At 34.4% G+C, this 25,696-nt stretch overlaps 3 protein-coding genes across 3 annotated transcripts; 1 reads left to right on the top strand and 2 right to left on the bottom strand.

The window, feature by feature from the left end:
• Positions 1 to 2,393: 2,393 nt before the first annotated feature.
• Positions 2,394 to 6,680, bottom strand: LOC108194551 (lysine-specific demethylase REF6). The gene is given in 8 exon segments (XM_064081901.1): positions 2,394 to 2,944; positions 3,457 to 3,696; positions 3,955 to 4,059; positions 4,062 to 4,366; positions 4,684 to 4,834; positions 4,920 to 4,987; positions 5,103 to 5,181; positions 5,551 to 6,680. Coding segments are annotated over 8 exon segments (2,379 nt in total). The 5' UTR covers positions 6,431 to 6,680.
• Positions 6,681 to 13,751: 7,071 nt separating this feature from the next.
• On the bottom strand, positions 13,752 to 17,858 carry LOC108194550 (DNA-(apurinic or apyrimidinic site) endonuclease). The gene is made up of 7 exons (XM_017361511.2): positions 17,703 to 17,858; positions 16,244 to 16,445; positions 15,581 to 15,659; positions 14,884 to 14,945; positions 14,662 to 14,748; positions 14,322 to 14,425; positions 13,752 to 13,998 (listed from the first exon to the last, which is right to left on the bottom strand). Exons 1-7 carry the CDS (start codon positions 17,848 to 17,850, stop codon positions 13,925 to 13,927), a joined length of 756 nt encoding a protein of 251 aa, XP_017217000.2. The 5' UTR covers positions 17,851 to 17,858; the 3' UTR covers positions 13,752 to 13,924.
• A 4,726-nt stretch (positions 17,859 to 22,584) lies between these two features.
• Positions 22,585 to 23,642, top strand: LOC108194549 (protein PELPK1). Its single transcript, XM_017361510.1, has 3 exons — positions 22,585 to 22,770; positions 22,858 to 23,040; positions 23,163 to 23,642. Exons 1-3 carry the CDS (start codon positions 22,585 to 22,587, stop codon positions 23,640 to 23,642), a joined length of 849 nt encoding a protein of 282 aa, XP_017216999.1.
• Positions 23,643 to 25,696: the final 2,054 nt, after the last annotated feature.

The raw sequence follows: 25,696 nt of genomic DNA, 5'->3' as shown, positions 1-25,696 counted from the left end.
GATATTGAATAAATATTTGTAAATAGATGAAACTTTTGCATGATTTGATTTGATATTATTTTTTTTACAAGTAGGAGGAATCTTTTGACATATATAGATAAAAGATTTGAGATGACATACTTTCAGTAAATGAGATTACATGATATGGAGTTGTGTTATATACATAATGTGGATTACATATTATTAAAAATTACATATACATGTGCTGGAACTAGAGGATGTACCCCGATTCACTTGCGATGCGAGAATAGTAACTAGGTTCAAAAGTGTGTGAGATGGTAACGCCAAGTGCTATGTGTGTGTGTATAGAAGTGAATGAAGACAAACCTCTGCTAGCTCTTTTATTCCGGTCATTCTCTTCTCCATCGGTCATGGCCGAAGGGAATTGGAGGTGGGAAAAGTTGTTTCGCAAAATCTGGGGTGTGAATGTTGAAGTCCAATGTCTTGTTCTGCTCCACGAAGACGTGGTCTTCATGTATTCAAACTTCAAAGAATAGGTTTTCGTCTATATGAGCTGTGTTTTAGTCCACTATTCCTGGTACTTGAATTTGTCACGGGCATCTAACATGTCTCCAGGCTGGCTTCGGTCAGGCTCGCTTGATCAGAGTCCAACTCGGCCCATCTTCGGGAGAATCCGTAGGTCGGCTTGGCTCTAACTTGTGGTTGGCTTCGACCTTACCCAAGGGTTTATCATGATTGGGCCTATTTCCTATGTGAAATAATGAAACCAAACTTATAATTTGTCAATGCACAAGTTTTATTTGATGTTTTACATATTTGAATAATTTAATATGGAGTATAATTTTATTTTATTTAATAATAAATTATAAGATATAAATTTTAATTAATTTTAAAAAATAATATAAAATATATTACGTTTTTATGTAAGTAAAAATAAGATAAAATTTTAATTTTATTAGGCTGTTGACATGATTTGATTCTTAAACCATTGTCAACATTTTGGATATCAAAATATACAATTTTATTTCTATAAATACTCACGGTTATGAACTATTTGTATTGAGAGATATAACGACTATAACTCCTCATACTATACTTCGAATCACATAACCTAATTTTTATTATTTATTATTTAATAATATAATAAAAATGGGGGAATCAATAAATACGTCCCGGTGGCTTACCACAAGTTTACAAATAGGTAAAGAAAGAATGGGGTTTTAAGATAAGGACAATGAAATAAATGTCATTTTTATTCTATTTATTGTAGAGCCATGTACTTGTGATTTTGTCATCAAATATTGAATAATATATGCATGAAATTCTGTCTTTTGTTCTGCAGGATTTGAGCTGATCTTATTAAATTTGGTCATTAGTCTTATCTCAATTGCTTACGATTGTGTGCTACTTTTCTTTGTAATTATCACCTTAGAGGAGTGAAAGAGTTTTCATGTTCAGTTTTCTTTTTAAATTAAAAATATGTTATTCATGCTCATGTGTTTCTTCTTGTTTGCTATTTTTGGATATGTGTATGATACATGTGATGTGCATTGAATATCTTTAATATTTCTTTGTGCTCTATAATTTTTCTGAAATGATGTTGTAGAAGTTATTTAAGTTTTAGTTGCAAGAGGTGTAAATAATAAACGGATTTTTCGTGTAATGAGATTTGAGAAGTGAAAAAAATGTTTTGTTCTCAATTTTCTACTTTTACAAGATATACATATAAATTATAAAATAAGAAAAATATTTGCATCAGTCTGGCACTTATTTATTTATTATTTTCTAAAGAAGTGGTTGTGGCATCCAAGTAATTAATGCAACATTTACTACCAACCTCTGGAAGACAAATCTAGAAATTGGTAAGTATGGGGGAAATTTAAACTTAATAACCGGCCGTGAGATTGTATATCAATTTAAACATAATATAGGAAAACATTTAGGCACAAAAGCAATTAAAATGATAATTATTTTGAGGAAAAAACGTGATCTCGGTGTCAATTTTAGGTCATCTTTGATGGCGGACAATAACTAACATTTTTTTGGATGATATATATCATACATGGTAGGTACCCTTTGCCCCACTGTGAATCCTTCCCTGATTACCTCCGCATATCTGAACCTCCTGCAGCTCCTTGCAGAATGTACAGTGATTGTGTACTTAAACCATGCTTAACCATCTATCAAAATCCATGGCATATAGACAAGATAACAAAAATTAATAGACAGAAGATATGAGAACTATAGTCCATAACTATACAAATTTTTATCATGTAGTTTGGTTCATATAAAATGTAAGACAACATTATGTACATTCCTTTGTGGCTGAAAATTCTATTCTAAAACTGAAAAGGCTTAATGAAGCGGCCTGAATCACCGGTAATGTGAAGGAAATTCCAAGGACATGTTAAACTAGAAACGAGGTCCTCTTTTCACCGAGTAGCCTTCTTTGGAGGGTGTTTCCTTGTTCTTGACCTGAGTCTAGTCCTCGGTCCACCTTCCGACTTTCCAGTGCCATGGTCCTGGTCCTGTTTAGGTGGAGGAGTCTCCTCCTGGACTGGATTTACCTTGAGCTTATTTCTCCTCTTGTATACAATAATACGTTGATCTTTAGGGGCCTTCCCAGATTCTTCAGCTACAGGAGACTTGCCCCTTGAGGAAGGCTCAATGTCAGCAAGTCTCTTCATCTTCAATGTGCCTTTGTTTCTCTCAGAGGATAAGCAAATTGTGTGACTTCTTGAAGATTTTCTAGGAGTTACGTCAGCTGAAGTATGTTGACTTTGGTTGGCACTGCGAGAAAGATTAGCCCCCAGCTTGGCAGCCCAGTCATCGTTCCCAGGAAAAGACCCTTCACTATCTAAAGCCGACTTGATTCTCTCCTCATCTTCTTCCGCGGCTTCCCTGAAGGAAATGTCACTCCAAATGTGATCCTCCCCAAGTTCATCAGCCATTAATTTTGTTTCAGCCAAAAACTTGGGATAATCTGCAAAATATGCATCGCTAAATATTATAAAAGGACTGGTAGCAAAGAAGGCACGAGTACTATCTAGTAGATTAATTTTAAAAATTTTGTTGCCATATGCACCAAATTGTAAAGGCAGTATGCATTTCATCGACAGATATAATGCATTTTACTCTCTGTATGCTAATGAAGTTGCCAAAAAAACAAAAGGAAACGTTACAAAGAAATGAGGGCAAAGTTGTGAGCACAGGATATCTCTCTACTGTAATTGAATACAGGTTTACAGCAGATGACAGGGTTATATATAAAAATTGTGGTCTTAGGGTTTGGCTTGGGTTCTTGCATTTTTTAACGTAAGAAATGGCAATTAGTTTCATTTTTGGAAATTTTTGAAGGTGTCTAGTCTGCTTTTGCTTCATTGTACAAACTATAAAGATCCATAATCATACTGACAAGGATATCAGACAACAGATTTACAAGTGTTCACTTTAAATCACATAATTAAGTACTAATTATCAAAACTAATAACTTACCTGGATGACAAAGGAGTAACATATGCATGCCCCCAAGCACATCCAGTTTCTGTTTAATTTCTAAAGCATGCTGAAGACAGAAGACATGCCATCGAGAGGAATCATAATCAAGGCCGGATACTGGGGAAACTTCCCCCAGTTCAGTTTCAGAGTCGGAGGCATCCTTATAGGTCAGAGCTATAAGATCCAGTGAGGATATATCCTTTGGAGGCCTACTACTACAGGAAGCTTCCATCCGCCCTGCATTTAATATATATTTCCATATTAGATTACCTTCGTGATATCTACATATTTTCATTTTAACTGACATAATAAACCACAACAGGTCATGAATTTCTTACAGAATACAATATGCATTTTACCTACTTCTCTGAAAGCTTACCCTTAGATATACTGCACGAGAAACAACTATCTATGGTATGCAGAAAATAAAGGGAGTGTTAACATGTCTTTGTTGAGAAAGGGAGAAGCTGTAAACTGGTATGTAGTATTCTTTACCTAAACCGGAATCCAGCAGATCCACTTCACTAGGTTTTATGATTGCTGAACAAGCAAAACATAAAACCCCACAAGCTAAACATGAAAAATGACCTGCATCGGGCAACCACTCACATTGATCAGGTCCGTATTTTTGAGTGTTAATGTTCAGGTTCTGAGAAGTCAGGGTTCACAATAAAAATTAATGTATTTGCTAAACAAGGGAATATTCTTACCATTATGCAAATCAGGAAAATTTCCCTTGAAAAAATCACAGGGCAAAAGAATAGGTGGAGATCTTTTCCCAAGACTATGAAGCAGGTTGGTATTATGCTTCACATCTTGCACAAAGAGCTCCTTCACGAGGCGTTCCCCATCACCTTTATGCTTCTCTTCTAATCCCGAATTCCTTGTTTCCATGCTCACTGGTACCCTGAGAATGTAAGATCATATAGAAAATCTTCATCATGAAGCAATTATAATACTTACTACGTATATGACTGTTCAACTAAATCATGCTCATGGAACCAAAATATTACCATCTATCTTATAAAGGTTTATGCTAAACTTCTTAAAGATACTAACATATGAGAATAATGCTGTGTTTAGAATGCAAGTATGCAACAATTATAATGACAGAATCTTTATTGACTAATATTTTAGTCCAATTCCGAATATGGATTTTTGCAAATAAGCTAGCTTAAAAAGCCATACTCAATACACTCGAAGTAATCAATGAACTGGGAAAACCTTGAAGAGAATGACAGGGCATGATCATAGAGCAATTGGATATGGGAAAAAAGTGGAGGATAGTTTATTGCAGCTCGTCGTATTTCAGCTTCTCTTGCAAACCGTAACCATTCAGGAGTTGCAATATTTGAAGCTTCCGCGCAGTTGAATCCTATGTGCATTAATTAATGTCAAGATAGATATAGTATTGATATAATAATATTACAAACAAAATCCAAGGTAAAAAGATGTCTGACCATGACCGAATCCAGAATGGTAAGCCCTTGGAAAAGTGACAACAAATTCTCCCGGATTCTGGACCAGCCTGGTTTCACAAAGCAATAAAGGCGGGAAAGAAATATATGAATAAATCGCCAGAAATTATACAGTCACATACCCTTTGTTCTAAACCATTCAGTAGAAAAAGATAAAACAGTTACCTGCAACATCGAATGCCAGCATTAAGAAACACTTCCGGGGAGATGACCGTGGTCTTTTTAGCAAGGCTAGCAAAAGTCGCTGCAGTTGTACATGCTAAAACTAGTAAGTACTGAGAAAAAATATGCAAAACCCTTACAAAATGGAAAAGACTAATATATAACAGTTCGAACTAATATAAAGCTGAAACGACATACTTGGAGGTTCAACAAAATACTATGGCCTTAAAGACTTTATAAGTGCTTCCCCACATACAATGCATAAAGTTTTAATCTTGAACTAAACCTTGAATTAGATATACAAATTGGAGAAATGGTTTGTTAACCATGGCAATGGCAATTTTGCCACCCCACAAAATCATATCAATTGCATACAACACATGTTAAGAGCAAATTATGATAAACATAAATTGAGACAATGTAGCATAATTTCAATAATAACCAAACTCACAGATAGGATTCATCTCAGCTCTATAGCTGTGATTTCTGATGACCTCCTCAAAAGCGGCTGCAGAATCCTGAGGCACTCCGTACCAAGTCTTCCTGTCCCCTATATGCATGTAATTGAGGCTATGCAGATCATGATCCTCTACATGCCACGCGAACCAGCTAAAGAGCATGCCCATATAGACCATTGGGGATGTAACTCCGGGGATATCATCTTTTATGAACCTTAGGGGACATCCTTCTAACCTTGCAGTTCCCCTCAAATTCCAATTAGAATCTCCCACATTTAAATATTCATTCAATCCATCTCCACCCCTCCGCTTCTCCAACTCCACGAAAGCTGATATGTGCATGTCATTTGCATACTCAACCTCAAAGGGTTTATCACCATTAGCATTCCAATAAAGGCTTTCGATTTCCAGAGGACTTAAAGCCCCCTTTTCTATCGAACTTCCCTTGAAAAAGCTTTTCTCGAAAGACTTAGCCTTTGCTTCGAATTCAGCAACAGTGTAAGTCTTACCACTCTCCCTCACAGATTTAATCACAGGGTAGTGTTTTCTCTGGCAAGAACCAACTTCCTGCACCCGAGTGGTGAATGTTGGCTTTAATTCGCCTTCCGGGGAGGCAGAACAGGCCAACAAAGACTTATTAAGTTGATCAAATGTGGTTTTCATCAAGGGCAACAAGACAGGGGGTATAATTTTACAAATACCAAACACAGAAGCCTCTTTCTCAATTTTACGAATATAACCAATAGGATCCTGAAATTCCTCGAGGGTCGGATGAAATTCGGGTGCTAAAGGAAGGGATTTAAGCCATTGCAAAACCTCTGTTTTTTTATAAGGGCGTGGTTTGTACCCTGCTCTGCCTCTAATTCTTGCCATTGAATTTACAAAAAAAGCTTACAACAATTAAACACACAAGAAGAAATGTATATATCAATAAATTAATACGTACAAGATCTGTGAAGCTTTGAGAAGGGCCTGATACAGGAGCTTTAAAGGCAGAGAAATGAGAAAGACAGAGTGAAAAGAAAGAGAGAAGGTGAGCTGGTATATTGTATTCTTCTTGGGTAGTAGTATCAGTATTATACCGAGATTTAAGATTACAGAAAAAATGGAGAATGTGCAAATAAATGTGTTTCGGTGGATTAATTGTATGTTCACAACTAGAAACAGTTATTTTGTAAATTTTTAAGGATAAGGACGAAGAGAATTAGATGATTTTAATTCATACGTGTTGTTCAGCCACCGCCTACTTATAATTTTATTATCAAAATTTGAACATTGTATGCATGAAATTTGTATCTTTTGTTCTTGAATTGGATCTCATCTTATTGAATTTGGTCCTTAGTCTTATCTCAACTGTCGACTGTATGCTGCATTTTCTTTGTGACTGCTTACGACTGTTACGTTACATTTTTTTTGTGATTATCATCTTTGATGACTGAAAGAGCTTTGTAGTTCATTTCTTTTTTTAAAATAATACTGAAATATGTTATTCATGCTTATAATGAGTTTCTGGTTTATATGTTTTTTTTTAGTTTGTTAGTTTTGGATGTGTATATATGACCCATGGACACATGTTAAGTGCTAAATTCTATGCATTTAACTCCATTTGATTGGTGTGGTTGTTGTATATGTAAGGGGTCCACCATTATAAGGAAATGGAAGCCAATCAAAATGGGTTAAAAGCATAGAATTTGTTACTTAGTATGTGTCTATGGGTCAAAAGTGAAAGGCCTGATATAGGGCTTTAAAGGGAGAGAAATGAGAAAGACAAAGTAAAAAGAAAGAGAAAATGTGAGCTGGTATATTGTATTCTTCTTGGGTAGTAATATCAGTATTATACCGAGATTTAAGATTACAGAAAAAAATAGAGAATGTGCAAATAAATGTGTTTCCGTGGTTTAATTGAAAGTTCACAACTAGAAACGGTTATTTTGTAAATTTTAAGGATAAGGACGAAGAGAATTAGATGATTTTATACCCTACGTGTTGTTCAGCCACCGCTTACTTATAATTTTATTATCAAAATTGAACATTGTATGGATGAATTTGTAGCTTTTGTTCTTGAATTGGATCTCATCTTATTGAATTTGGTGCCTAGTCTTATCTCAGTTGTCGACTGTCTGCTGCATTTTCTTTGTGACTGCTTACGACTGTATACGTTACATTTTTTTGTGATTATCATCTTAGATGAGTGAAAGAGCTTTGTAGTTTAATTTTTTTTTTTTAAAAAAAAAAAAAACTGAAATATGTTATTCATGCTCATAATGAGTTTTTGGTTTTATATGTTTCTTTTAGTTTGTTAGTTTTGGATGTGTATGGATGACCCATGAGCACATGTTAAAAGCTAAATTCTATGCATTTAACTCCATTTGATTGGTGTGGTTGTTGTATAAGTATGAGGTCCACCATTATAAGGAAATAGAAGCCAATCAAAATGGGTCAAAAGCATAGAATTTGTTACTTAGTATGTGTCTATGGGTCAAAAGCGAAAGGCCTGATATAGGGCCTTAAAGGGAGAGAAATGAGAAAGACAAAGTGAAAAGAAAGAGAAAATGTGAGCTGGTATATTGTATTCTTCTTGGGTAGTAGTATCAGTATTATACCGAGATTTAAGATTACAGAAGAAAATAGCAAATGTGCAAATAAATGTGTTTCCGTGGTTTAATTGTAAGTTCACAACTAGAAACGGTTATTTTGTAAATTTTAAGGATAAGGACGAAGAGAATTAGATGATTTTATACCCTACGTGTTGTTCAGCCACCGCCTACTTATAATTTTATTATCAAAATTGAACATTGTATGGATGAATTTGTATCTTTTGTTCTTGAATTGGATCTCATCTTATTGAATTTGGTCCCTAGTCTTATCTAGTTGTCGACTGTCTGCTGCATTTTCTTTGTGACTGCTTACGACTGTATACGTTACATTTTTTTGTGATTATCATCTTAGATGAGTGAAAGAGCTTTGTAGTTTAATTTTTTTTTTATAAAAAAAAACTGAAATATGTTATTCATGCTCATAGTGAGTTTTTGGTTTTATATGTTTCTTTTAGTTTGTTAGTTTTGGATGTGTATGGATGACCCATGAGCACATGTTAAAAGCTAAATTCTATGCATTTAACTCCATTTGATTGGTGTGGTTGTTGTATATGTACGAGGTCCACTATTATAAGGAAATAGAAGCCAATCAAAATGGGTCAAAAGCATAGAATTTGTTACTTAGTATGTGTCTATGGGTCAAAAGCGAAAGGCCTGATATAGGGCTTTAAAGGCAGAGAAATGAGAAAGACAAAGTGAAAATAAAGAGAAAATGTGAGCTGGTATATTGTATTCTTCTTGGGTAGTAGTATCAGTATTATACCGAGATTTAAGATTACAGAAAAAAATAGAGAATGTGCAAATAAATGTGTTTCCGTGGTTTAATTGTAAGTTCACAACTAGAAACGGTTATTTTGTAAATTTTAAGGATAAGGACAAAGAGAATTAGATGATTTTATACCCTACGTGTTGTTCAGCCACCGCCTACTTATAATTTTATTATCAAAATTGAACATTGTATGGATGAATTTGTATCTTTTGTTCTTGAATTGGATCTCATCTTATTGAATTTGGTCCCTAGTCTTATCTCAGTTGTCGACTGTCTGCTGCATTTTCTTTGTGACTGCTTACGACTGTATACGTTACATTTTTTTGTGATTATCATCTTAGATGAGTGAAAGAGCTTTGTAGTTTAATTTTTTTTTTTTTAAAAAAAAACTGAAATATGTTATTCATGCTCATAATGAGTTTTTGGTTTTATATGTTTCTTTTAGTTTGTTAGTTTTGGATGTGTATGGATGACCCATGAGCACATGTTAAAAGCTAAATTTTATGCATTTAACTCCATTTGATTGGTGTGGTTGTTGTATATGTACGAGGTCCACCATTATAAGGAAATAGAAGCCAATCAAAATGGGTCAAAAGCATAGAATTTGTTACTTAGTATGTGTCTATGGGTCAAAAGCGTAAGGCTTGATATAGGGCTTTAAAGGCAGAGAAATGAGAAAGACAAAGTGAAAATAAAGAGAAAATATGAGCTGGTATATTGTATTCTTCTTGGGTAGTAGTATCAGTATTATACCGAGATTTAAGATTACAGAAAAAAATAGAGAATGTGCAAATAAATGTGTTTCCGTGGTTTAATTGTAAGTTCACAACTAGAAACGGTTATTTTGTAAATTTTAAGGATAAGGACGAAGGGAATTAGATGATTTTATACCCTACGTGTTGTTCAGCCACCGCCTATTTATAATTTTATTATCAAAATTTGAACATTGTACGCATGAATTTGTATCTTTTGTTCTTGAATTGGATCTCATCTTATTGAATTTGGCCCTAGTCTTATCTCAATTGGCGACTGTATGCTGCATTTTCTTTGAGACTGCTTACGACTGTATACGTTACATTTTTTTGTGATTATCAGCTTAGATGAATGAAAGAGCATTGTAGTTCTATTTTTTTAAAAAAAAAAAACTGAAATATGTTATTCATGCTCATAATGAGTTTTTGGTTTATATGTTTCTTTTAGTTTGTTAGTTTTGGATGTGTATGGATGACCCATGAGCACATGTTAAAAGTTAAATTTTATGCATTTAACTCCATTTGATTGGTGTGGTTGTTGTATATGAAAGAGATCCACCATTATAAAGAAATGGAAGCTAATCAAAATGGGTCAAAAGCATAGAATTTGTTACTTAGTATGTGCCCATGGACCACCATAGAAAAATCAATATATATAATGTTGATCATAAAGTATCAAAATTTAACATATGTAGGTTGCATAGCGTGATTTATATATAATGTGATTATATTTAAGATATGTTGGTTGCATAATGTCATATTTAATATATATAATGCGTGATTTTATATATAAGTGGATTACAGAGTATCAAATTTAAGATATGTTGGTTTCGGGATATCATATTTTATATATATGTGGATTACTGAGTGATATCATATTTTACATATAAAATGGATTACAGGGTATAAGATTCACATATACATGTTAGTGTCTCATTTACATCTAGTACGAATTGCCAATATCAGATACTGGGTATAATATTATAGTTGTAGTATGTTAATATTTCTAATTAAATACCTCAGCTTTACGTTAATTACTATGATAGACAAGCAAAATGAATGTTATCATAGATTGTTATTATAAATAGTATCTACAATGAAATGTTGTAGAGTGTATGATTGGAAGAATATATAACATTACAGAATATATGACTGAAAACATGATTTGCATAAAGCATTTGAGGGGGTGAAATATGTGTATGATAATATTGAAGAGTATAGATTAAGAAATATTAGTTGTCGATAAGAACGGAGAAGCAGAATTGTTATTGAAGAATATTGATAAAATTAACGTTATCGTAGAATAAAGTTGTAGAGCATATAACCTAAATCATATGCAAACTGGCGTGTATTCTTGAAATTTATGATTTGTTGGGAATGTTGAAGGGAATAATCTGGTAAATTGCTCGATTTAACGGTGACATCATGGTGGTCGCCATAATAAATTAGGAGTTTTTTTTGAATAAAGAGGACGGAATTAATATTTTTAGATTTACCCTTTAAAATTTAAACAATAATTTTAGGTGAACGATACGACGGCACCCTCAAACTCATTATTGTCAAAATGTGTATGGTAATACTGAAAAGTATTAGCTATTTACTGGTGACGTGAGAAATAGAATTTATCATGTAACAAGATTTGTAAATAGTTGAAATAAATACTTTCACATAGTTTGATTTGGTGTTAGCTTCTTGACATACAAGCAACAAGAATCTTTCTACATATATGGAGAAAACAATTGAGATGACGGATTTCATATGTAATGAGATTGTTCGATATCATGTCGTGTTATATATATAGTATGGATTACATAGTATTATTTGTACGGAAAAGTTGCAAACATATAAAATGACCATTCTATACAGAAACAGTATTATCTATAAGGAAAAGTTGCAGACATTATCTTTAGAGAAAATTTTTGTATGGTATATGACATGCAAGATATGCAAATATGTATTCGTAGAGAGCGATTGTAAGAGAAATATGTGTATGACAATATTGAAGAGTGTCGACTAAGAAGTATTAGTTATCGGCAAGACATGACAAGCAGATTAAACCTATAACAAAATTTGAAGAATATTGAATAAATATATGTCACTCAAGTCTTACGAATAATTATCATTTCATAATCAATAATCTCAATATTGTCATACATATATATTTTTCCTAAAAAACTCTCTGTCATGGACTCTTCTTTTCATTACTTTTAATTCATCTCTTACTTTTCATCAACAAGTTTCCAAGTTATTTAGTTTTTGTTTAGTCTCTCCTTGTGAGAGTTTGGTTTTTATTCTGGCGTTTTCGTTGTTCATCATGTCTGGAATTACAAATCTGCGGGATTTTCAAGGTGTTGATTCAGTGATAAATTTTTTTATGGCGATGTATTTATGGCCGATTGCTCAAACAACAATTGGATGATTACATCATGTACATATCTCTTCAAAAAATCGCTTAGTTGTCTATCCAAGAAGAAAGGATTCAATATCAATATGATTATGCGTTTGTTCAATTTCAATTATATGTGGAGATGTCATATGACTTTTGTTATTGAATTGTTTTCTTTTTTCAAAAAAAAAAAAAGCACTTAAGTTGGGTATTTAGTAGAATCTGACATCTTACAATCCAAATTAAATGTATGAAACTAGATACTACATTTATAACCTATATATGTTAAATATGATACTCACTGTCTCAGAATTCCGACATCTAAATCCCTTCCTCTCAATCATCAGAATTTTTGAACTTTTCCGATTGATATTCTAATTACTTTTATGATATTATTACTAGAAAAATCTTGTAAACTTCACATAAACATACGAAAGAAATTCAATGCACACTTCATTCATCACATAAAGATCCAATAACGATATTTTTTTGTAAATAAAAAACTCATAATGATCCTGAATATATTTCAAATTTTAACCAAAACTAATCCAAAAAAAAAACTCTATCGCCTAAGATGATAATCATACGCAGTTGAGATAAGATTGAGAAACAAATTTATAAGATAAGATCCAATTAAAGAATAAATGACAAAATTTCATGCATATGATGTTCAAAATTTGATGACAAAACTATGAGTAGGTAGTTGATGAATAACAGGTGGAGTGATATATTTAGAATTACTCGAATCTGACACCCTACAATCCATATTATATGTAGAATAACAACAATATTTTACATACATACATACATACGTACATAGAGTTAAGTTCTATGGAGTAGACAAAAATATTGGAGTGTTGGAGTAGAAAATTGGAAAAAATATAATCTAGTCATCTAAAGTTAATTTTTTTTGTCCTACAATATTTGTAAACATTCGACAACCTGCAGATTATGTTCTGCAATATAAATATTGTAATCAAAACGTAGAACAATTACTTTTATAAATCAGAGAATACTATGTTTTGCAATATAAGTAATAAGCTGAACATAAATCTTAATACTTGTTAAAGTTGAAGAATATTATTAAGGGATTGATAAATTTGTTTAATACTCCCTCCGTCCCATTTTATGTGACCTCATTTCCTTTTTGGGACGTCCCAAAAAGAATGAACCTATAATACTTACTATTTTTGAACACTACTTTTCACTATTACACCCACTGCCTCTATATTTTATACTCTCCTTTTATTAAATAAACACTATTACACCCACTACTTTTTTCCACCATCTCAAATCTATTATTAAATATTGACAGGTCTCACCACTTTACCCACTTTTCAACTACATTTACTACTTTTTTCTTAATCTCCGTGAAAATCAAACCAGCTCATACAAAGTGGGACGGAGGGAGTACAACTTATAAATGATAAATTACATAAATATTTGGATAATGAAAGATATTATTTTTGATTAAATTAAAAATTTGTAACTCGTACTCCAATACTCCAATGTTTTTGTGTACCTCATAGAACTTAACTCTTACAGAGTAGTGATCGAACGGGTATTATTTGCATTGAAAGGTTGCAGAGTATTTCACATAACATTCACCAAAAAATCTTAGCTGATGGTGTCATCGAGAAAAAAAGGGCTATGTCTTGCGACGAGCACCGAAGAATGTTGGATAAATATATGTAAATTAACAAAAACTGATATTTAAAACTATATTGATTTTGTCTCTAATTGTCATGATGTACAGACAAATGTGTTTGAAAATACATCGAAAGTTCAACTTAAATAAATTGATGCCTTGATGGTTTGACAATACAAACACAAGAGTAGCAATGATCCCGGTATGTCAAATGCTTAGCATTGGTCTGAATTGGAGTCCGTTTCTGAAAGCTTGAGCGATACAAGACAATGATCACTTCCACAGAAACCTGCGTAAAATTCAACCAAAACATATAAGAGAAATATATTTAAACAGAAGGCAGCAGGCAGCGGGAATAGATGGATGTATATAGCAACAAAAAGGTTATTAGGGTTACTCCGCCTTCCAAAAAAAAAATAAAAAAATTACCCTGCAGACTGCAGTGCAAACTCTGGGAAACTGCAATTATTAACTACTATCCAATCTCACGACTCCACATTATTGTCATGACATCATGGCTCTCCTTACCACCGCCGTGGCAATTTTGATGTATTTAGTAATTAGTTTTAAGATTAAAGTATATTTCTATATAAACTATAAAAGTTATATTACCCTGTAACTCGATCCCCTTTCCATGCATCTCGCATGCAACAATTCTGTCCTTGAGCGTTTCTGAAACAATGAAGTAGTCTATCCTTATCCTTTTTCCACGATATCTGCAAGAAATGCAAAGTCAGCAGTTCATTATTTACATAAAATCTATCAAAGATGTGATTTGCAAATAAAATCTTTCTTCATAAAAAAGTTATGACTAGCCAACTGAGGTATACTTGGAATCCCTGCAGGCGGCCAAGCATTCTCCCCTCAAAGATTTGTACTCTTATCAAAGATGTGATTTCCAAATGAAGGATTTACAGCATACACAAATGTTAAGACATCGAGAAAAACTTACTTCCCCACAAGGTTTCCTGACCAAGAGAAGCCACGCTCCATACCTTTGTCCTCATGTAGGACTCTGTAGGCATCTAGAAGTTTTCGCCTGAAGCAGAATTGACGGAATGAAAAATTCAAACTTTATATGCATAATGATTAAAGATCACCTATTTTAAGATGGCCAGGGATATTTGAATAAAACAGCAACAGGTTACTCTACAATAAAAAAGGGGTTACATACTGCTTTAATATCGCACCAAAACGCTTCCTCTCAGACAATGTAAATCCAGGTTGCCCACAGTCCTGCACAATCAGAGAGGAATATCCTGTAACTTAAAAGTTGGAAATTTAAAAGTGTAAATGGCATATACTCTCGAAAGAGCTAAGATATTTAAAGTATTGATCACAATTGTTTAACCAGTATCACTCCATCATTTAATTGTAAAATCACAGTATGCTCTTACCTTATTTGATAAAGATGAGCATATTGGAGTTTTGGGAGATGAAAATACTCTTCATAGAGAAATACAATATTAATACTATTTACAAGAAACACAAGTCTTGTAATTTAATTATGTATTTTTACAACTAGCATTATATGAAAACTCATTCCATATCTATTCATGAATACACAGGTCACCTTGAAATTATGGTTTAAGAACGTCTTTATTCAACCAACATCATAGTAAAATTTACAATAAAATTTAAACTAGAATCAATCTTGATAAGATGAATCATGTCATATAAATGGCATAAGCTTCCTACTAATTTTGTAAGGAACGGAGTGCTACCAAACCCAGGTTTTCATGAGAGCAACATACGTAGTTCAAGGAGATTAAAGAACCAGTCTCTGGCAATAAATCTTTTATAGCTACATAAACAAAAGACAATATGTAAAAGTGATTAAACTGCACAGAAAGCATATAATGAACAAGCACCTCTTTATTTGGTGGAGTATAAGCATTGAGCTTGGCCGAGCTAAAAAATTCTGGATGACTCACATCAGTCTCTTCATGGCTACAAATGCCAGAAGTAAAACAGGTTAATAAAGGATAATAAGTAATTCTGCGCTGTTCTCTTAGAAATGGAAACTAAACTCAGTGAGTATTTACTTATACAATAACAATATTCAAGAATATTGCAATAAAATGAAACATGAAAAATTATAAATACATATTATATAATATATAATTACAAGTGACCTGTAGATCAGTTGGTACAAATTGGGGTATACTATCACGGAGAGCCGCGTTCGATTCCTCTTGGAGCCCTCCCTGGTGATAAGCTCTGGCTCCGCCACTGTACAGCTGCTTTGTCCTACTGTAGTACTGTGAGTTGGCTTTCTTAAAGTCTTTTAAAGTTGGATTGGTTTTTCAGGTCTTGTTTAACTTACAAAGTCTGCAAAACTAAAAGTCTTATTTCATTAATCAGTAATTCTTGCACGTATATGCATTGTGTGTTTTGCAAAGAAACTCTACAGCATAATATGCCCAGTTCCCACTAACTAAATCAATAGAGTTCTTGGTAAACATTCAGAAACAAAAATAAAATTGCGGAACTAAGCAATTAGAGAATAACACGAGCTAAAAAAGAAAACATACCTTACATTAAGGTCCCCACACCAGATAAGGGGTTTATCCAAATTTTGCAAAACAAAGTCTAGCATTCGCTGATCCCATTTCCTTCTCCTCTGAAATGAGGTTTCCTCATCTTTCCAACCATTGTTTGGCACATACGTATTTAACAAACGAAAGGATTCAAATTCAGCTAGAATAACCCGGCCATCAGGTTCGTGCTTTGAACCTATAAAGATACATTTATAAATTCAAATTCTCCCAGTTTTCAATGGAAATAGTTGGAATATTAAAAGAAAGTGTATAATGCTCTAGGGTTACTTGAGTGCAATTTATGGTAACTACTTTAGAGAAGAACATAATTAGTCACTGAATTTCTAAAATGAAAGCCGTTTCCTAACAATTTGGTAGCAGCAGTTTACATTTTAGATAGCTCTATGATGCCCATGAGCCATTGCACAAAAGTGCAGCCAGCCAAATCAGATTGCAGATACACAAAGGTCAAAGGAAGACAATTTAGCAGGCTATATAATATAAAAAATGATAGGAACTTGCGGATTATAAAATTATTTTAGATAAAATTAGTTTGCTTATAGTCCACAAGTTATTAATCGTCTTCCACAATCCAACCCACATAATGAAAGCACCTTCTAGTTCCTTTTTGTTCCCAAAGAACATTTTTAAGGTCGTTACCTAGAAGCCAGTCTAGGACATAAAAATTATTTAGGGGAATCAATTGAATGTAGATGCAAGCAAAAGAAGACGTGCATTCATGAGAAGTAAAGTCTCATTCCCTTTTGCATTTTGTAATTATAGACGAGTGGATTTCCTTATTAAAAACAAACTGACATGAACACACTGCAGGATCCTATACTATACCCCTCATTAGCACAACACCGTAATGTTTTTCGCATCCTTAGTAAACTCAACTAGAGATGCAACTAAAAATTTATAGAACTGGATATTGCAGTCTCTATGGTACTATTTGGCGTTGCTGTTCGCTAAAAATCAGGTGAAAAACTATTTGGTAAATCCAAAAGTAGCTTTTCCGAATATCAGCTTTTAGTTGAAAAGCTGCTTTTAGAAAAAGCATGTCCTCCCATGCTTTTGGAAAAAGCTGCTTTTCAGCTTTTGCGTGAAACAGTTACAGATTTTACCATTAAACCTCACGAAAAACATTATCTTTTCATATTACAACTCAAAATAAGCATATATTAAAAAAAATTACCAAACAGTTATCTGATTTCTACAACATCACTTTTTTTACCAGCACTTTTTCTGACAACAAAGAAATTTTTAACAATTTTTAACAGCACTCCCAAACAGACCCTATATCCCTTATTATTGGAGGTTATATAAAAGAGGAACTCTACTTCTCCAGACATGTATACAATAGCAATGAAATGGAAGTAGTTCAGCAGACCACAACACGTGGAAATATGTATCATGTGTTACATTAATACGTAAATTTACTGTAGTACTATACCTGTTTGATTAAGAGAGAAAGAGACCTTTGGATTGAAACACTTCTTCACAAATAATGCAGTTCCAGCATACTTTGTATCTGAAAGAGACCACCAAAAGTTATAGTCTTTTAATGGTGAATTTGAGATGGCGCGCATTAGAATCTGCATAGTTTGCAAACATAGAACCGTTCAAGGGATTCAGTCTGATAACTGGAATTGTATTTTTTTTTTGAGAGTTGAGAGTGAGGCATTGTAAGATTCAAAAGCTATAAGGTTATACTACTAAGAAGTAAAATATGGATTTACCGAACCCGATTTTTTGGATTTGGATTTCGATATGGATTTAATTTTCAAACCCGAAAAATTTTGGATTTGGATTAGGATATTAGGTATGCCGATCAAAATCTGAAATCCGAAACCCGATCCAAACCCGATCTGAACCCGAAACCCGAAAAAAAGCCGAATATAATATATAGAGAGAGAGTTTTACTCCAATAGAAACATCCTTATTCTAGAAACTAAAAATCAAGATGGAATATCACTAAATCCTAAAGCAAATACCACTAAATTCTTAAACAACCCCATCTCCACCAACCCCACCTCCACATCCGCCACTGCCGCCACCTCCATCGTCGCCTCCTCCATAACCACCACCACCTCTATGCCGCCTGCCCCCTCCATAACCACAACCTCCATCTCCACCTCCATTATTTCTCTAACAACACAATTTCCACCTCCATCTTCACCAGCCCCATCTTGGTCGCTGCTTCAACCTTCTTCAGCCCCGTTCATACTTGTTTCTCCACCTCGGCCTAACTTCAAAACGCGGCGGAGCCGCCACTATTCCGGCAACGCTCCAACCCCCTACTTCAAGCCGCCCAGACCTCCGCTACAATCATCCTTCCTCCATCTCCACCTTCACCTCCACCGTCTCCACCATCTGAATCGAAAACGTGAACAGATATGGAGATTCTCTTGGTTTCCATTTTAGTTTTTATTTTAGTAATTTCTATTTGAGTAATTGCATATATATATATATAGGCCAACATTCAAGAGAGGGACTTCTTATATGGAGTTACATAGTGCGCCACTATAAATCATCAATTTTATTATAAATTCTGTTATGAAATACATATAAAACGTGATTCTAATATAGAATACTATAAAAATAATTTATTTTAATTAATTTAACACTTAAAATTTGATTTAAAAAAGTATATTTTCGAAACTGATTCTACAACAGAATAATTCTGGATGATTATTATTCTGTTATAGAATCATATTGAGACATTGCATAATTTTAGATGATCTTTGGAATAAAAAAATTGTATAACTTCGTTTTCGGTTTAATAATCAAAATTTGCAATTATATTTCATAAAAAATATAATAAAATATATATTATGTATATATTTATAATGGTGTGCTACGTAACTCTTTATAAGAGGGTATGCTATGGAGTGCTACCCTATATATATATATATATATATATATATATATATATATATATATATATAAAATTTTATGTATAACTTTATGTATTACATATTACATTATATATATGTTATCGTATAATTTTTAGAACATATATTTATCTTTGACCTAAAAATTGACTAATAATTAAATTATAGCATTATTCAAAAGGTTAATGTGGTGAATAAAATATTTTCGAATGATAAATATTATTAATTAGGTTAATTAATAAAATATTAATTATACATATATAAACCAAATTAATATTGTGATAAAATGATTGAAGTTGAAATAATAAAATTTATCTCCTCCTGGTGCTCCATGTAGCGTTTGTGATTTCAAGTGCTTGGAATATTTATAATTATAAATATTCTTAGATTTCGGGTTCGGGTTTCGGATAGCCAATCCAAAAAAAACGGGTTTTGGATATACGTGAATATGATCCAAAATCCATTGGATCGGGTTCGGGTATTCATTTTCGGATATTTTTCGGATTCGGGTTCGGGTCAGGTTTGGGTTTGGATAAAATTTTCGGGTTTAGGTATGGATTTTGCGATACCCGACCCGATCCGTCCCGATTGCCATCCCTAATTAGTGTATTGTTGTCATTGTAGCTAACCTCCGTGCCAGAATTCGTAGCACCCTCTCGAGGTTTATATAATACAGATATATTCCTTGAACTTCTTAGAGTTGGATTAAGATTTAACGAATATTGAACTGGTTAATCTGAAAATGATTTAATTCGATAATTTGGTAGAGATGTATTTCTGAATAACAATTGGTATTAGAGCTTGCTCATCGACATACGAATCTAAGATCCATACATTTCTATACATTTAGAAAAGCTATCTCCACAAACTCAATTCATGAACTCCGAGAAACTCGGAATTAAGGTTTCTCCATTTGACCTCGAAGACTATAACAACTGAAAAAATGCTTCATTTCATTAAAGCTGCAAATTCCATGTACATTAGAATGATAGAGAATGATCTTTATGTCCCAATAAAGATCGTTCCTAAATCCGTTGAGAATGGAGGCATGATTCCTCAAAGATCTACAGTCTACTCCAAAGGAACCGACTAAATTTACTGATTCGGATAAGGAATTCGTCGCGCTTGACACATGACTGCGCAGGTGATTATAGTTGAAGCAATGGACAAAATAATGTCTCACCATCGGATAAGAAAAACCGATCTGATCCTTAGCTATTAAAATGCAAAGCCAATGTGGGAAGTCATTGAACTAATGATGGAAGAAACTAATGAAGTGAAAGAAAACAAATTTGATATGTGAATCTTTATATATGAAGCATTTGAATCACAAACTAGACTGTAAATTTCTCAAGTCTTTGAGAGATTCATGTTGATGATGAGTTGACTTTCAATGACAAAAGATATCCACAAAGAAAAATAAACAGAAAGTTTCCATTAGTGATGCCAGGGCACCTTGAAAACAAGCTTTCGTGATTAGGAAAAGTGTCAACTTCAACAACATGTCCCTTGAAAAGGGGAAGTTAAAAACCTATGAAAAGGAGCTGGACCAAAGAGAGATCATCTATGGAACTAAATCACTAAAGAATAATAATGTTACAGTGCAAAAGACTACTACTCTATTTGTAAATGAGCATGTTGCTTTTCAGGATAAAGAAGAAGTAGTTTGAGATAATTGAAGCTGAAACATATGATGTTTCTGTTGATCCTGAGGATAAGTATTATACTCTAGAGGAGCTGGACCAGATGGAAGATAAGACCATGATATAATGGCAGCCAGGTTCAAGCATATCAAATATTAGAGAAACAAAATCCTCGGTATAAAAAAGCACAACAAATAAGATTCAGAACAAGAGAAATTACTTAGAATTAGGCTATGGTTCTAAGAGCAGTAGTTTAAAACCATATATGGTCGACAAAAGCAAGGTGAGGTGAAAACTGCAATGATCTTGGGTACTTCACAACTGAGTGCAGAAGATCTAAAGCAACTCCTACAAGAGAAAAAAAATGTTACTTAAAAGAATAAGAGCTCATATGAAGATCTGAAGAAAGAAAATGAGAAGCTGAAAGTAAAACTGGATGCAATGATTGCCAAACACAAAGTAAGGACATACATTACTAAGGGAAGAAGCTGGGATGATACGAACTCTAACGGGAACTTACATGTTAGGTAATTATGGAATTATGTAGTTAGTGACAAGTTTGAAAGGACAAAGTGGTCCATCTTCTCAAAACATCCATTTCAGTGCAAAATTTTATTTATAAGTTTTATTTGTCATCTTTTCCAAGTCATACTTCATACAAAGCCCTCCAGCCCATATATTAACAAATAACCAATACACATGCCTCAGAACAGCTCTCTAGTCGCGTGCCAAAATGGTGAGTTTTTGCACTATTTTTGAGTAAAATGCACTTCAATTGGACACTATATACACATGTAAATCTTAAAAATATATGCAATTTCTTTTAAATTAGCGTTTTATCCGTTAAAGTCAAAGACTACTTAAACGACGCTAAAATGTTTTTTAAGCTTAATCTTGTAATTGTAAATTTTTAGATACTTTATTATTTAAATGAATTTTTTTCACTCGGCAGGCAGTATAGCGATGAAATAGAGCATTATTAACCCTCTAAGACTCGTATTATTACTGTGTAAATATATAAATGTGAGGCCAACATAGTACATGGATAAACTGGTACCATTGCACAAGTTAAGCTAGGAACGTCTGAAAACGATGGAAAGAAAAAAATGTTACAAGTCTTATTAATTACAGCAAAAAATTCGACGAAATAGATGTTACAACACCTCGCATGTAGTGCAAAAGGCATAAAATGCATATAATAATTATAGAGAAATTGCATCACCAACATTTGGATGCAAGACAAACCCAAAATTTCTAGCTTAATAAAAAACTTGGTTTTGTTGTTGCAGTTATATATCGTGTGGCAACTTTTTTTGATCAGGAGGATAATCCATATCATGGGCCTGGAGCTTCTTGGTACTCTTTGACTTCTTTTTCAACCTTCGGTTCTTCTGCTTGTTGGGCTTCATAGTGCCACTTCCACAAATTATCGCAGTCATGAAAAATGAAAGGAATCCTCCACCATCCGAGTGCCTTCTATGTCGTTGTGCTGTCACTTTCGATTCGTTCCCTATGACGAAAACTTTATCATCCAGTAATTCGACGACACCATTTGCCATCTCCTTGGTGTTCTTTTCTTTATTGGCCTTGTCATTGCTGTTCTTTTCTTCGGCTTCACTCCGGCCATCAAGTTTTGAGGTTCCTCGACATGGAATATCTCTATTTGGATAGGTTGTCGAGGTTGCTTGACCTGAATTCTCTCCGCTTGATGAGGTATTCGAGGTTCTTGGTTGATGAGGTTTTGTCTCCATTTGGCACGGTTGGAAAGGTTCCTTGACTTGAATTCTCTTCATTTGGCATGGTTGGCGAAGTTCCTGGACCTGGATTCTCTGCATTTGGCAGAAGTGGATTCTCCTCTTTTGGCGAGGTTCCTAGACCTGAATACTCTTTGTTTGGCGAGGTTGGTGAGGTTCTTAGACCTGAATTCTCTTCATTTGGCATGGTTGACGAGGTTTCCAAATGTGAATTATCTCCAGCTGGCAAGGTTCCTTGACCAGAATTGTCTTCAATATTTGGCATGGTTGGCGAGAATCCTGGACCTGAATTCTCTCCATTTGACATTGTTGGCGAGGTACCTCGACCTGGATTCTCTCCATCTGGCAGAATTCAATTTTCTTTGTTTGGTGAGGTTGGTGAGGTTCCTAGACCTGAACTCTCTTTGTTTAGCGAGGTTGGTGAGGTTCCTAGACCTGAATTCTCTTTGTTTGGCGAGGTTCTTACAACTGAATTCTCTCAATTTGGGGAGGTTGGCGAGGTTCTTTGACCTAAATTCTCTCCATTTGGCATAACTGAATTCTCTCCATTTGATGAGGTTGACGAGGTTCCCGGGCCGAATTCTCTACATTTGGCAACATTGAATTATCTCCATCTGTCGAGGTACCTAGACCTGAATTCTCTCTATTTGGTGAAGTGGGCGACATTCATAGACCCGAGTTCTCTCCATTTGGCGAGGTTGGCGAGGTTCCTAGACCTAAATTTTCTTTATTTGACTTACCTAAATTCTCTCCATTTGGTGAGGTTGGTGAGGATCCTACACCTGATATCTCTTTATTTGATAGGCATGAATTCTCTGAACTCTCTTCTTTTGGCGAGGTTGGCGATGTTCCTGAACCTAAATTCTCTTCATTTGACGAACCTGAATTCTCCCCATTTGATGACGTTGCTAGACCTGAATTCTCCCCATTTGGCGAGGTTTGTGAGGTTCCCAGACCTAAATTCTCTCCAATTGACGAGGTTTGCGAGATTCCCGGACCCGAATTCTCTTCATTTGCCGAGGTTAATGTCCTAGAATTCTCTCCATTTGCTAGGATGATACGAACTCTAAACAGGAACTTACAGGTTAGAGTAATTATGTAATTTTGTAATCAGTGACAAGTTTTAAAGGACAAAGTGGCCCATATTCTCAGAACAACCATTTCAGTGTAAGCTTTTCTTTTTAGGTTTTATTTGTCATTTTTTTCCAAGTCATACTTCATACAAAGCCATCCAGCCACATATATTAGCAAATAGCCAAATAACCAATACACAAACCTCAAAACAGCTCTAGTCACGTGCCAAAATGGTGAGCTTTTGCACTATTTTTTAGTTAAAATGCACTCCAACCGGACACTATATAAGACACTGGTTAATGCTCTATTTCATCACCGTAGTCATCGATAATTTTTAATTGACCTACCGATTGGAAAAAACTTCCGGTCAACTAATTATACCATTTAAAACTTTCAAATAAGTTATTCTATCGATATCTATCAAAATTTAACTGAAAACACATCCACTTTAATCTCTCTAATCCCTGCCTCGCCGGCAATTTCCCTCTCCCTCTGTTTTCGACACCACAACTCGATAACCCGCGGGGGCAGCCACTGCCAGCCTCTGATCATCTGCCTGTCGGAATCTCTCCTCTCTCTCCACCTCCGTCCCTCGTACAACACAACCGCGTTGCAGCAGTGTAACCCAGACGTCGCCGGCTTCTCTCCGCTGCCTTAGCCACCCTCCTTTTCATCACCCCAACTCCACAGCTACCTTATCTCGTTCTTTCTCACTCGCCACCACCAGCGATTTTCCTCTCCTCCGTTATCGACCCCACAACTCCAATAATACTCCCACCTCCGCTATAACACAATCCACACTTAAACCCTCCGATTACTCCCCCTGTCTCTAAACCAAACCCCCATATCAATTTAACAATCAAATCATTAAGCAGCAAATCCCCAATTTAACCTTAAAAACCCTATTTTTATAGCTATTTTGGGGAAAGTTAGCAATACTCAATTAATCCCCTAACTTACACATGCAAATCTTAAAAAAAAGAATTGCAATTCCGGTAAAATTAACGTTTACCCGTTAAAGTCAAAGACTACTAAAAAACGCTGAAATTTTTTATAAGCTTAATCTCTTGATTGTAAGTTTTTAGATATTTTATTATCTAAATGGAATTTTTTAGAATTTTTTTCCCTCAACAACACAACTAAAAGTTTTGATCCAGTAAAGCGATGAAATAAAGTATTAACCCTGTAAGCCTCCATTATTAGCGTGTGTATATAAAATGTGAGGTCAAACATAGTTTATACTAGTACCATTTCACAAGTTAAGCTAGAAACGTCTGAAAAAAATGGTGAAAAAAAAATGTTATAAGTCTTATTACAACAAATAATTCAATGAAATAGATACTACAATACCTCGCATGTACTGCAAAAGGCATAAGACACATATAATAATTACAGAGAAATTGCATCACCAACATTTTGATGCAAGACAAACACAAAATTTCTAGCTTAATAAAAACTTGGTTTCGTTGCTGCAGTTATATATCGTGTGGCAATTTCTTTTGATCAGGAGGATAATCCATATCATGGGCCTGGAGCTTCTTGGTACTCTTCGACTTCTTTTTCAACCTCCGGTTCTTCTGCTTGTTGGTCTTACCCATAGTACCACTTCCACACATTATCGCAGTTGTGAAAAATGAAAGGAGTCCTCCACCATCTGAGTGCCTTCTATGTCGTCGTGCCGTCACTTTCGATTCGTTCCCTGTGATTAAGACTTTATCGTCTAGTAATTCGACGACACCATTTGCCATCTCCTTGGTGTTCTTTTCTTTGTTGGCCTTGTCATTGTTGTTCTTTTCTTCGGCTTCACTCCGGCCATCAAGTTTTGGGGTTCCTTGACGTGGAATATCTCTAGTTGGAGAGGTTGTCGAGGTTGTTTGACCTGAATTCTCTCCGTTTGATGAGGTTGTCGAGGTTCTTGTACCTGTATTCTCTTCATTTGGTATGGTTGATGAGGTTTCTAGATGTGAATTATCTCCATTTGGCATGGTTGGCAAGGTTCCTTGACCTGGATTCTCTTCATTTGGCATGGTTGGCGAGATTCTTGGACCTGAATTCTCTTTAGGCATGGTTGGCGAGATTCCT

The sequence above is a fragment of the Daucus carota genome, chromosome 7 (assembly GCF_001625215.2).
Source record: "Daucus carota subsp. sativus chromosome 7, DH1 v3.0, whole genome shotgun sequence".
Lineage (NCBI taxonomy): Eukaryota > Viridiplantae > Streptophyta > Magnoliopsida > Apiales > Apiaceae > Daucus > Daucus carota.
This window is presented reverse-complemented; position numbering and strand designations above follow the sequence as displayed.

Coding starts and splice junctions, on each gene's coding strand:
- LOC108194550 (XM_017361511.2), bottom strand. CDS start 17,850: ATGCAGATTCTAATGCGCGCCATCTCAAATTCACCATTAAAAGACTAT. Junction 14,946..15,580: donor ATACTCCACCAAATAAAGAG/GTGCTTGTTCAT, acceptor CTGATTGTGCAG/GACTGTGGGCAACCTGGATT. Junction 14,426..14,661: donor TCAGGAAACCTTGTGGGGAA/GTAAGTTTTTCT, acceptor CATTTCTTGCAG/ATATCGTGGAAAAAGGATAA.
- LOC108194549 (XM_017361510.1), top strand. CDS start 22,585: ATGGTTGGCGAAGTTCCTGGACCTGGATTCTCTGCATTTGGCAGAAGT. Junction 22,771..22,857: donor AATTATCTCCAGCTGGCAAG/GTTCCTTGACCA, acceptor ATTGTTGGCGAG/GTACCTCGACCTGGATTCTC. Junction 23,041..23,162: donor AATTTGGGGAGGTTGGCGAG/GTTCTTTGACCT, acceptor CCATCTGTCGAG/GTACCTAGACCTGAATTCTC.